At 42.9% G+C, this 13,704-nt stretch overlaps 1 protein-coding gene across 9 annotated transcripts in view; it reads left to right on the top strand.

The window, feature by feature from the left end:
• The window catches only part of col6a3 (collagen, type VI, alpha 3), a 71,381-nt gene extending 58,769 nt beyond the window's left edge, over positions 1 to 12,612 (top strand). For 5 of the 9 annotated variants that reach the window (XM_024000837.2, XM_070446792.1, XM_024000880.2 and 2 more), the window contains 8 exons: positions 177 to 285; positions 425 to 477; positions 700 to 966; positions 1,388 to 1,471; positions 5,893 to 5,949; positions 10,734 to 10,919; positions 11,413 to 11,529; positions 11,839 to 12,612. In XM_024000837.2, the coding sequence (XP_023856605.1) occupies positions 177 to 285; positions 425 to 477; positions 700 to 966; positions 1,388 to 1,471; positions 5,893 to 5,949; positions 10,734 to 10,919; positions 11,413 to 11,529; positions 11,839 to 11,879 (914 nt within the window). In that variant the 3' untranslated portion in view covers positions 11,880 to 12,612. The remainder of the gene's footprint in view (positions 1 to 176; positions 286 to 424; positions 478 to 699; positions 967 to 1,387; positions 1,472 to 5,892; positions 5,950 to 10,733; positions 10,920 to 11,412; positions 11,530 to 11,838) is intronic. The other 4 variants (XM_070446772.1, XM_070446769.1, XM_070446777.1 and 1 more) reach the window with 4 other exon arrangements.
• The last annotated feature ends 1,092 nt before the right edge of the window (positions 12,613 to 13,704 follow it).

The following is a 13,704-nucleotide window of genomic DNA, read 5'->3' as shown; positions in this document are numbered from 1 at the left end:
AACAGGTTTTTCATAGACAAAGCAAATTCAATAATTAGATTGAATGCACATACTTGTGGACACATTGATTGTCGTTCTGGTTTTAATTGTGGAAACCCCTTACAAACACCTTTAATGGCCTTTTTGTCAGGTTGATACTGTATGTGAACATTTTCCTTTTCCTCTCGTGTCTGCAGTTGAGAACGCTTTCTACATGTCCCCTGAAGTCTCCAAAAACTGTCACTGGTACCAGAGTGACCAGCCATTCCCCAAGTTCCCCTTCCCCAAGTCACACCACAGCCAAGAGTGAGTATTCAGATCATGTTTATCACGTGTATAGTTACTAAATTGTTTATCATGTTTGTCATGTAAATCGCTATATAGATAACTTTATGTGTTGGTAGAATCCTATATAACATGTGTCAATAATTTCCACTCTGCATAGGAAACATCAAAATCACGAAAACCACCAGGCAGTCCATCCAAGAAAGCACAACGGTACATTAAATAAAAATTATAGCAGGGTTTAAATAGCAGGGTTTACCACAAGTTCAATAAATCAATACCAGTCATGTTTTGTCTCCCGTGGTGGTTCAAAGACTAATCATTTGTGAATGTGTATGTTTTTATCTGTGTGTTTTTTTAATGCCTGTATGTGTGTATGTTATATATGTGTGTGTGTTTTATGTCTGCGTGTGTGTCAATATGTTTTATCCCTAGACCAAGACTCAGACGAGTTGCACGTAGCCAACGTCACTTCCAGCAGCCTGACCCTGCGCTGGGCCAGCCCGGACCCCAAGCACATGGCCTACTTTAAGGTGGTGGTGACGCGCCTGCGTGACAACACACTGGTGTTGAGGAGAAATGTGACGGGCACGGAGCTCACTGTTGGCGGCCTGGAGAGCGCCCAGACCTACCACGCCGTGGTGACCACACACACCGCCCAGGGCCACGTTGCGGCCACCCACAAAGGCATTATGACCACCAGTAAGTCCATGATACACACCACAGCGATTGTCTGGTCTGCTTAGGTTTTACCCGTTTTCCCCCTGCAATGGTAATGTCAACCTGAAGATCATTGTTAATGACAGTTTTGCCTGAGCAATTGATAGAAATGTGTATACTGTACAGTAAGTAGGCCTATATCGGCATGATAAAATATCTAAATTATTGTTATTGTGATAATTAAATTAGTATTGTGTTTCATGTTGTGGAACATCCAAGCAATGATAAAGGTGGTTTTCCTGTTTCGGAAAACCATCTTTCTTTCATATATTTTATTGGAATGCTTTTTTTGTGCAAGGCAAAACAATACATGCCACCTGGTGGCAGACTAGTCACACAACATCCATAAATATCTGTATAACTGAATCCACTGACCATTATTATGTAATATCTGATTGGACAGAAGCAGCAGCAGAGCATAAGGTCACTGCCTCCATGGAGGTGACAGGTATCATGGCCACTACACCACTGGACAAACCAGAGATTGGTGAGTGACACCTGTCTATGTGTGTTTGTGTGTGCTTTTGGTTTTACTATCCTTGTATGGACCAAAGTCCTCAGGAACAACAAGGACAATTCGGACAAGTGGGGACATTTTGCTGGTCCCCACAAGGGAAAAAGGCTATTTTAGGCTTAAGTGTTAGGTTTAGGGTTAGAATTAGGGTTAGGGTTTAGGGATTAGGTTTAGGATTAGGGGTTTGGGGCTATGGTTTAGGGAAAATCAATTGTTTGGTCACCACAAGGACAGTAGAACAAACATGTGTATATGTGCGTGCATGTCCGTGTGCGAGGGTTGGCGAGGGTTGGCATGTGTGAGCGAGGGTTGGCATGATTCAAACCATGTTTTCTTCAAACAATTACCAGATTTATTAGGCATTGAGGCTAATTTGAATTGGCCCATTGGAACTTTCCACTTGAACTCAAAAAGAGCCAGCTTCTACTTATGAGAAACCGCCCCTTGGTTTGCCTGGTTCAGAGATTGCCTTTGATTCTAGCTAATGGTCTCTCATGGGATTCATTATGTTTTCATTTGCATTGGCAGCATTGTTGTTACTCCAACAAATCCAACAATCACTCTTCAACACACAAAAGCTTTTCACACGTAATGCACAATGATTTTCAAGTTAAAAGCCCACTCTTATATAATTTATTCAAATAAAAAAAAACATGGGTGTAAATATCACAGAGTGGGCCTTTAAAAAATGTGCCTTTTTAATCTATATTCAGAAGGAGCCAACTGGCCATCATGCTAAATAGGCTGGTCAGTTTTTAGCCAAGTTGGCCCATCTAACTTTTTAGCACAAAATGCTCCTTATGTGGTTAATAATGGGGGCCTCAAGGAAAAATAAATCTGGTCACAGTCCGCCCTTGCTAGAAGAAACCAACCCTACCATTACACTTGTTTACACTGAGTTGCACTGGGATCGGAACGCCATCATGGTTACATTAGACACTGTGGAGTCATGATCGCTAGCAGTAGCCACAGCAGACATTTTGGAATGGCACGTTGGGATGAACAAGAAAGGAGCTGATTGGCTGACACTGCCATTTCGAAATGGCTGCCGTGGCTACTGCTAGCTAGCATGAGGACGAAAAGGGCAGTTTTCTGTAAAAAAAAAAAAAGAGCAGTATTTCTGCCCCAGATAGTAAGTGATGCTGCCAAAAATATTGGGCATGGAGGAAATTATTACTTAATAAACAACTGAACTGTCCACTGAAATACAATCTCCTAACTATTATTATAGCTCCTGTAGCTTTTACGGTGAGAGACAGAAAAAGTATTTGTGGAAAATAACTCCATTGATGAAGATTTATTGCTCACATGTTGAGCCTTGGAGTGAGGCCACTGCACGCTCTCCCTTATGGTAGAGAGCATACTGTGGGAATAGCTAAGAGATTAGTTAATCTCCTGAACCAGTGAATCAGGGAGTTTTTGAAGGGGGCTGCCTCTGAGATTCGGGTAACTCTGAGAACTCAGAAATATAACTACTATAGTTGTCATAGTGACTGCTCATTTAAAAAAAAATCATATACAGTTGAAGTGAGAAGTTTACATACACCTTAGCCAAATACATTTAAACTCAGTTTTTCACAATTCCTGCATTTAATCTGAGTAAAAAATCCCTGTTTTAGGTCAGTTAGGATCACCACTGTATTTTTAGAATGTGAAATGTCAGAATAATCGTAGAAAGAATGATTTATTTCAGCTTGTATTTATTTCATCACATTCCCAGTGGGTCAGAAGTTTACATACACTCAATTAGTATTTGGTAGCATTGCCTTTAAATTGTTTAACTTGGTCAAACGTTTCGGGTAAACTTCCACAAGCTTCCCACAAAAAGTTGGGTGAATTTTGGCCCATTCCTCCTGACAGAGCTGATGTAACTGAGTCAGGTTTTGTTGGCCTACTTGCTCGCACACACTTTTTCAGTTCTGCCCACACATTTTCTATAGGATTGAGGTCAGGACTTTGTGATGGCCACTCCAATACCTTGACTTTGTTGTCCTTAAGCCATTTTGCCACAACTTTGGAAGACTGCTTGGGGTCATTGTCCATTTGGATGAACCAGACTTGTGGAGGTCTACAATGTTTTCTGAGGTCTTGGCTGATTTCTTTTGATTTTCCCAAGATGTCAAGCAAAGAGGCACTGAGTTTGAAGTTAGGCCTTGAAATACATCCACAGGTACACCTCCAATTGACTCAAATGATGTCAATAAGCCTATCAGAAGCTTCTAAAGCCATGACATAATTTTCTGGAATTTTCCAAGCTGTTTAAAGGCACAGTCAACTTAGTGTATGTAAACTTCTGAACCACTGGAATTGTGATACAGTGAAATAATCTGTCTGTAAACAATTGTTGGAAAAATTACTTGTGTAATGCACAAAGTAGATGTCCCAACCGACCAGCCAAAACTATAGTTTGTTAACAAGAAATTTGTGGATTGGTTGAAAACGGGTTTCAATGACTCCAACCTAAGTGTATGTAATCTTCCGACTTCAACTGTATATTTTCCTGATGTACTTACAGTATATGTACATATTATATATACAGTGTATATGATATACATACAGGTAACTGCCAAAATAAAGGAAACACTTGAGTAAATGAGGGTTCTGGTGGCTCTGTTATGGTGTCAGGGGCATATTCCTGGCATAGTTTAGATCCACTCAACACCTTAGAGTGCAAGGTAAATGCCAATAAACACACAGCCATTCTGAGTAATCACCTTCAACCTATGGTGAATCATTTCTATTCTGATGGGAGTGGTCTCTTCCAGGATGACAATGTCCCATTTCACAGGGCACGAGTGGTCACTAAATGGTTTGATGAGCATGAAAATGATGTAAACCATATGCCATGGCTGTCTCAGTCACCAGATCAACCCAATTGAACACTTAGGCCTATGGGAGATTCTGGAGCGGCGCCTAAAACAGCGTTTTCCACCACCATCAACAAAACACCAAATTATTGCATTTGTTGTTGAAGAATGGTGTCGCATCCGTCCAATAGAGTTCCAGAATCTATGCCAAGGCGCATTGAAGCTGTTTTGGTAGCTCGTGGTGGCCCAATGCCTATTGAGACAATTTATGTTGGTGTTTCCTTTATTTTGGCAGTTACCTGTATCTACATAATTGGTCTTGATTGAAGCCAGTCATATTATTGCAATACCATGCAATGATAATGCTATGTTAATAAGATATACTATCACTGTGTAATGTGCAAAGCAGGAAGGACTTTGCAGTAGGGTGGCTTCGACGGGTGCGCTTGCATCCAAAGACTGTGGTTGAATTCATGTACTTTCTCAGCATTACCGAGTAGTAGTTGTGGAATTGGCCCACCGGGATTAGGTACAGATGGGGGTTTCGCTGCAGAACATGGGGACCACACATCCACAGAACAACTCAATTACTAAAATGTACTAACATTAACATGTATTAACTCTGATAGCAACATGGTTTAGGGAGAAGCAGCTGATTTCATATCGACAATTCACCAATACAAACCTATGCTACTTTACAATCTATGCCTGTTCTACACTCCTTGTTCAAAACGACTGACATTGATAGATGTAGAGCTGCCGTGATATGCAATAGTCCGACTAATATATTTTTGCTCTGAGTTTTCATGAGTTTAATTTATCCAGCAATGAGATACATTTGATTACCTTATCAAATGTTCTGTTTTCACATTTCACTTCCAAGCCAGTAACAATACCATTACATATTCATGACTTACTGTTTAGTCATGGCAGACAACAAGCTGACAGTAACTCAAATATGCTTTTAGGTGAGTGATGTTCATCTTACCCACGCGTATACATCTCTCCTCTCTCTCAACCCTCTCGTGACTGGTCTTGCTAACGAGCTCGCACACCCATGCTCTCTTAACTATAACTTTGGAATGGCGTGCAAAGACTGTCAGGCTAAGTGGTTCTTTGACAGAAAGAACGGCATCTGTACCCAGTTCTGGTATGGTGGTTGTGACGGCAATGTCAATAGGTTCGAGACTGAGGCCCAGTGCTTAAAACACTGCGTGAGGTCAGGTGAGTGGTCCTTGTTGCCAGGTTTTCCGAAAGCTTGCCGAGGCTGTTTGCACCTGTCTGGTCTAATTTGACTAACTAACTAAGTAGCCAATCATAGACTGTCATTCGCTTGATAACAGTTGTCGTAAGCAGCCCTGTAAGCTAATGTCATGATACAGGATGCAATTTAGGTTACCTGGTTAGCTAGCTGATAAGCTAACCATGTTAAGTGTATATATTGTTACCTATAACATCTATTACATCACAGTATAAAAAGAGTTCTATGACGGAGCATACAATTAAAGTGTTCAGGATGTCGTAGATCAGTTTGTAAAAGGTCGTTGCTTGAGTTTAGAAACTCTTGTGTTTTTCCCTGTTTGACAGCAGAGCCTCAGCAACAAGTGGAGCAGCAGCCCAAGACTGAGATCCTTCCAGCTATTGGTAAATTACCCTATTGGTAACACTTTCTATGAAGTCCCTATGCATAATGCATTATACAGCATTATACAGGGCAGTGCACAGACCTTTTGGGGGGCAAGTGCTCAAACAAAAAAAAAGGACACCCCCCCCCCAAAAAAGATTCTCAACTGCGGTCACAGACTCATCATTGAGCAATTATTACAAGAAGAGGGGAAAGCAGCGGAATCTGATGAGTAATGTATTTTGCTAAACTATTCTGAACTGGAATAAATGATGCACTTATTTACAGCAGCACAATTCTAGTCAAAATAGAAGATTGTAAGAAATAATGTAGCCCACCATTACTATATCAATTTGTTGCCACTATCATCTATCCTAGTGTTTTGCAAACTTTTTGACCCTCAACCCCCAAAAAGGAGTGGTACAAAACTTGTGACATGCGCGCACAATCGCAGAGCAAATGTAACCTGCCATTACAGACATAAATGGTGATGCGTTTTACACCTGCATTTGGAGATGAAAATCATTCATGTTAGCGGACAACATCAACTAGGGATACATCATGTCACTTCTCTGGAGTCTAGAGCCAGCAAAATCATACCCGCTACAGGAGGTTGCATTATCGGAGGGAAAGCTTGTTCTGCCTGCAGAGTGCTCGTTGCAGGCCGGGTAGCTCTGTTCTTCCTCACAAATATCATAATGAATTTGCCAGAATATGTTACATCTTCATCTTATAATACTAAAGGCAGTGTGGTGTTACAGCTGCTTATCATTAGACACATAGCCAGTAGCCACCCAAATTAGGCCTATCCGAAATATGAAAATGAGGTAACACTCTACACGCTGCATCATAACATGTTGTGACACAGTCATAACCATTACATTTACATTTAAGTCATTTAGCAGACGCTCTTATCCAGAGCGACTTACAAGTTGGTGCATTCACCTTATGATGTCCAGTGGAACAGCCACTTTACAATAGTGCATCTAACTCTAAGGGGGGGGGGGGGGGGTTAGAAGGATTACTTTATCCTATCCTAGGTATTCCTTAAAGAGGTGGGGTTTCAGGTGTCTCCGGAAGGTGGTGATTGATTCCGCTGACCTGGCGTCGTGGGGGAGTTTGTTCCACCATTGGGGTGCCAGAGCAGCGAACAGTTTTGACTGCGCTGAGCGGGAGCTGTACTTCCTCAGAGGTAGGGAGGCGAGCAGGCCAGAGGTGGATGAACGCAGTGCCCTTGTTTGGGTGTAGGGCCTGATCAGAGCCTGAAGGTACGGAGGTGCCGTTCCCCTCACAGCTCCGTAGGCAAGCACCATGGTCTTGTAGCGGATGCGAGCTTCAACTGGAAGCCATGGAGAGAGGCGAGGAGCGGGGTGACGTGAGAGAACTTGGGAAGGTTGAACACCAGACGGGCTGCGGCGTTCTGGATGAGTTGTAGGGGTTTAATCGCACAGGCAGGGAGCCCAGCCAACAGCGAGTTGCAGTAATCCAGACGGGAGATGACAAGTGCCTGGATTAGGACCTCCGCCGCTTCCTGTGTGAGGCAGGGTCGTACTCTGCGAATGTTGTAGAGCATGAACCTACAGGACGGGTCACCGCCTTGATGTTGGTTGAGAACGACAGGGTGTTGTCCAGGATCACGCCAAGGTTCCTAGCGCTCTGGGAGGAGGACACAATGGAGTTGTCAAGCGTGATGGCAAGATCATGGAACGGGCAGTCCTTCCCCGGGAGGAAGAGCAGCTCCGTCTTGCCGAGGTTCAGCTTGAGGTGGTGATCCGTCATCCACACTGATATGTCTGCCAGACATGCAGAGATGCGATTCGCCACCTGGTTATCAGAATTGGGAAAGGAGAAGATTAATTGTGTGTCGTCTGCATAGCAATGATAGGAGAGACCATGTGAGGATATGAAAGAGCCAAGTGACTTGGTGTATAGCGAGAATAGGAGAGGGCCTAGAACAGAGCCCTGGGGACCCAGTGGTGAGAGCACGTGGTGCGGAGACAGATTCTCGCCACGCCACCTGGTAGGAGCGACCTGTCAGGTAGGACGCAATCCAAGCGTGGGCCGCGCCGGAGATGCCCACTCGGAGAGGGTGGAGAGGAGGATCTGATGGTTCACAGTATCAAAGGCAGCCGATAGGTCTAGAAGGATGAGAGCAGAGGAGAGAGAGTTAGCTTTAGCAGTGCGGAGCGCCTCCGTGACACAGAGAAGAGCAGTCTCAGTGTGAATGACTAGTCTTGAACCTGACTGATTTGGATCAAGAAGGTCATTCTGAGAGAGATAGCAGGAGAGCTGGCAAGGACGGCACGTTCAAGAGTTTTGGAGAGAAAAGAAAGAAGGGATACTGGTCTGTAGTTGTTGACATCAGAGGGATCGAGTGTAGGTTTTTTCAGAAGGGGTGCAACTCTCGCTCTCTTGAAGGCGGAAGGGACGTAGCCAGCGGTCAAGGATGAGTTGATGAGCGAGGTGAGGTAGGGAAGAAGGTCTCCGGAAATGGTCTGGAGAAGAGAGGAGGGGATAGGGTCAAGCGGGCAGGTTGTTGGGCGGCCGGCCGTCCAAGACGCGAGATTTCATCTGGGAGAGAGGGGAGAAAGAGGTCAAAGCACAGGGTAGGGCAGTGTGAGCAGAACCAGCGGTGTCGTTTGACTTAGCAAACGAGGATCGGATGTCGTCGACCTTCTTTTCAAAATGGTTGACGAAGTCATCCGCAGAGAGGGAGGAGGGGGGGGGGGGGGAGGATTCAGGAGGGAGGAGAAGGTGGCAAAGAGCTTCCTAGGGTTAGAGGCAGATGCTTGGATTTAGAGTGGTAGAAAGTGGCTTTAGCAGCAGAGACAGAAGAGGAGAATGTAGAGAGGAGGAGTGAAAGGATGCCAGGTCCGCAGGGAGGCGAGTTTTCTCCATTTCCGCTCGCTCGCCCGGAGCCCTGTTCTGTGAGCTCGCAAGAAGTGTCGAGCCACGGAGCAGGAGGGGAGGACCGAGCCGGCCTGGAGGATAGGGGACATAGAGAGTCAAAGGATGCCATAACAGCTGACATAACGTGTCATAATATGGTCATAGCACTGTCATGACACATATATTTAGACCAGCCGGTATGTACTTCCAAAAAAGGTCTAAATAAAAGTTTACAAGCAACAGGTTGTAAGTCTACAACAGCTCAATACATTGGAGGTGCTAAAGAGGAATTTTTCAGTTGCATGTAACTTCTTATTTCGACCTTTTTTGGAAGTACGTACCAGCTGTGACGGCAGTAAATGACCATAGTTACTAATCGACACATCATATTTGTTGAGTTACGAACATATTTTGACATTATTAAGCTTGAAAAGCTGGTGAATGGCGAGGCTCCGCTTATAAGCCCCTATAAAGTCACCTTTGATTGCTTTAGGTTAAGTGATGAAATGTCTACGGCAGACAGATATAATGCGCCATAAACTGTTCCTGTACAATTATAAAGTGGTCATTGTCTGCTTTCAGGAAAGTGAAACTTTATACACATTTCATGATGACACAACACAAAGCGCTTCGTTATTTCCCACTCTTCTTGATTCAAAAAGTCGCCTCTTCCTATACGCAGACTACGGGGTCTCAACTTACTGTTGAGAGTTAAAAAAGTAGAATACACTAGGTGCAATTTAGACATTTGGTGGACCATCAGCAGTTTTCCACTTATGTCAGTCACTCAATTAGCCCATGTCAGCTTTTTAGATGCTGGGTAAGGTATTTTAGCCAGGTAATCATCATCAAATTATAGAACGGGCACGTAGGGCATGTGCTCAGGGGCCCTGACCTCCAGGGGGCCCCCATTGATTTTGTGTCACTCATATAGAGATATCATATGAACATGGCATAAGTCATGGCAAAATGTGTAGAATTGCAAAAAACGTGCTTTTAAACGCAAAAGTTACTCACTTCCCCCATGGCAAAATTTGTATGAGACCAAATCTCGCTTAAATCCTACAGTATATTTTAAAAAAATGTATGGAATTTAGCTGATGCGTTTATAATGTTGATGTGCTGCTCATTTACAAAAAAGTTTGAAATGCATCACACTGTCATTATAATTATAATGCTGTATGATCCTGGAGGGAAAAGTGTGTTACAATTATGAAGCACTATGTTGCTGTACATTATAAGTGATTATGGTTATACTCATAATATATTAGGAGTACTGATATACATTATTATCAGTCGTCGTGTGTCTATAACTGTGATTATAATGCATTATTACTCTATCTTAGTGCATTATGAGTACATGTATAATGCATTTTGCATATGAGCTTCATAGAAAGCGTTGCCTATTCTCAGGCTACGGTGGAAAAAACCTGCCTCACATATAATGCTGTTCAATACGTCATCCAAATGCTTTGCGCGTCAGCTGACATTGAAGTCACTTCCTCCTCAAGCAACATGTTTAGGTTTCAGGCAGGAAACCCTCTCAACTCAAGCATGATTTCAATTCAGTCCTCTTGCCCAGTGCTGTGGAAAACTCTGATACAAAATCTACACTGTAGCAGGTTATATGCATTGCGTAACACAATTTCTTCTGTGTTCACTCTACAAACAATGAGCCCCTTTGTGTCTGGCAAAGAGTTCATATTATGATCTATAGTACTGTAAACTATATCCAAGATCTTGAGTTTGAAGGAGGAATGGCTTGTGGTAGGGAGTTCCTTCTCTCAAGTTGTCGATCATATTCACCATATTCACCTCCATTATGTTGCAATTCATTTCCGATTGGATCAACTGATGCAGTTGATTCCCGTATGTCACACATTCATTGGCCTGCCTATGCTCTCCTCCCTCACAGCGGCCTTGACAGGAGTGGAAGTTTGTCAGCTCCCCAAAGAGGAAGGCACCTGCACAAAGTTTGTTCTCAAGTGGCACTACGACCCCCTTAGCAAGAACTGCACACGCTTCTGGTACGGAGGCTGTGGCGGCAACCAGAATCGCTTCGAAACTCACGAGGAGTGTGAGAAGGCCTGTGGAAAAGCAGGTGGGTCTCACTAGTCATCATATCTGTCTCTGTGTGTGTGTGTTTGTGTCTGTATGTCTGTCTGTCGTGCCAGTGCCTGACCATCTATCTGTCCATTCATCCATCTAGTCTGTCTATTTGTACAAGCATTATATCTAGTCACCGGTGTCTGCCTGCTTGCCAGTCCGTCTATTTGTCGATATGTCCATCTATTTAATCATTGGTGTGTGTATATTTATATAGCAATCTAGCTGTTCCGTTGTCACCCATCTGCTTTTAGTCAGATACGTTTATTGGGACTTAACTAAGCATGACAGGTTGCCAACAGTGGAACATATGGGTGGGTAAACAGAGGATAATGTACAGTAGTATACACCTTATCAGAGGTGGATGTTCCATCTGTCAATCCATCGTCTCAAATGTATTACTCAGGGACAGACATGTTATTGCAAATATTCTGTATGTGTAAATAAATGCTCAGTGGAGTTTTCCTTCAATCTTGTCCTGAGGGTAGCTCTGCCTCGAGGGCAGAAGGCATGGGATTGGTTGGATGAAAGCCGTGCAAACAGCGGGAGGCGTTCACAGCGACGAGTGAGAATAAAAGGAAAGAGAAGAAAAGGCTCCCTAGGTGGTAGGTTGGCGGTAGAACGGGGGCGTAACAAAGTTACTTAGTATATGATTTGCCATATTCAAAGTTGCTCTTTGGAATCTTACCACAATCCCTAACCTTCACCAATAACATTTATTTTCAAAACTTAACCCAAACCCTAACCTTAGCCAATTGGGATTACTTGTCACATTTCATGCCTAACCCTAAACCAAACACATGTGTTTCTGCCGTTGAGGCATGCCTGCCCTCAGAACAAGATAAATGAAATGCAGGGAGAATTGTTTTTGTTTAAAAATCATGTCTGTCTTCTTTCCTGCTTTTCACTGACAGCACCTGTCAACCAAGGAGTCATTGCCGCAATAAAAACGTAGGAGGACATTGATTCACTGTCAACATATACGTCTACTGAGGAGATTCTGAGGAAAATCAACAAAAATGGCCAAAGAGAAGCTGAACCAAAGGAGAGGTGGCTGCACTGGATTCCACAGACAGGATTTGATCAAAATAAGTATTGAAGTAGTGTATATCACAAAAAGAAAGAAAGCAAATCAATGTGCTGCATGATATTTCCTACTGGTGCTACATAGTGTTTTTTTTTTTGTGTGTTTTTTTCTCTGGTTGAGTTGCGGACTCCATCCAGTGTTTGTAATGTAACATTTCTGGAACAGTTACAGAATATGTTTTTCATTGAAAAAGTTAAACTCATCATTTTATTAAGTAAATGTGTATGAATATCTTGGGACATAGATTATCAATAAATCAAGTCAGGTCCACAATGACTTTTGAAAGAGCCACCATATGTTTATATTACTTCACTATATCCCCCAATACAGACATTCACTCACCATGCTGATGTTTACACAAGTCCAAGCTGGCAGTGTGTATATAATGACAGTTAAAACCAATTCCTCAGCAAGGAAAGGAATTCATCATGCAATGTAAATTCACTTCTGGAACCACTGCCTCAAACACACATGTTCCAGTTTTTGAATATGGAATGTACTTATCAAGCTGTTAGTGTTTTTTTTGTTTTGTTTTACTTAACTTTGTGTTTCATCTGGGAACGGGGGAAATAAACATTTTATTAGACTTTCTAATAAACTTGAGCATTGGACTTCTTATTTTTAGTACATGACTCAGTTTGAGAGCAAAGCTCTTCAACGGTACTGACTGGTCCCTGGAGACTGTGAAATGTTCGACTGACCAAAAAAGAGAGAGGCCAAAAAGACAAAAAAACTAAGACCTAACAGAGTGAGATCCTGTGTGTGTGTGAGTGCTTTTGTGTGAGTGTGTGCGTGCGTGCGTGCGTGCGATACTGACGCAACATAGGATCGTTTTTAGAGAACTCATGAGAGGAGTGGGAAAAGGCCAAACAAAGCACTTACTGTCAAACAGAAGTCATTTGAGGCAAGAGATTGATCACCTAACCACTATAGAAATCCAGATGATATACTCTAGGTGAAATAGACCTACGAGGCACCATTTCAAGTATTATGTTCCACTGTTGAAGATATAATTGCCATGGTATGATTGGCTTAATACTGTGCTCATTGAGTTGCTGCACTCATCTAAGTGATCAAATTCATGTTCATTGTGACAAGTGAAAGTATTTCTCCGTGGTCTATTATACATTTTTATCACAACATCAACCTGTCTTGACCGGCCTCGCTAAGTAAGACTGGTACAGTAGACCGTACTTTGTACTTCTGAGGCTAAATGGATGAGAGACGCTGAACCTTGCCTGTCACCGGCTGAGATAACGCTGGCCAAATAGTTTACAGGGACCCTCTGTAAATGAGAATGTGTTCTCAGTCAACTTACCTGGTATAATAAGGGTTAAATAAAAATCAATACAAATCTTTGTAGCACTAAGACTGCACTTTCATGCTGGCTGCAATGAAATGCCGGCCTGTGTAGAAACGGGTCAAGTCCAAGGAGCTCAAACTGTTCTGGGGACTGTGAAGGAGGAAAGGTGATTTATGAGTTTGGGCTTAGTAGGGTTAGAGAAGGCGTCCAGTGACCCCCTAACTCAGCACAGTAACTCCAGATGCTCTACCTCTGCAGTTGTTTTGATGGCCAAGATAGGACTGTTCCCTTCACAAAAAGATTCCTTAAAAACGCATAAAAATTAAGCCCTGTCGCAAATGAGACATTTGGATCAGAGAATGAGGGTAAAGGCATCCAACTCCCTAACCT

This window comes from Salvelinus sp. IW2-2015, linkage group LG2 (genome assembly GCF_002910315.2).
Source record: "Salvelinus sp. IW2-2015 linkage group LG2, ASM291031v2, whole genome shotgun sequence".
NCBI lineage: Eukaryota > Metazoa > Chordata > Actinopteri > Salmoniformes > Salmonidae > Salvelinus > Salvelinus sp. IW2-2015.
This window is presented reverse-complemented; position numbering and strand designations above follow the sequence as displayed.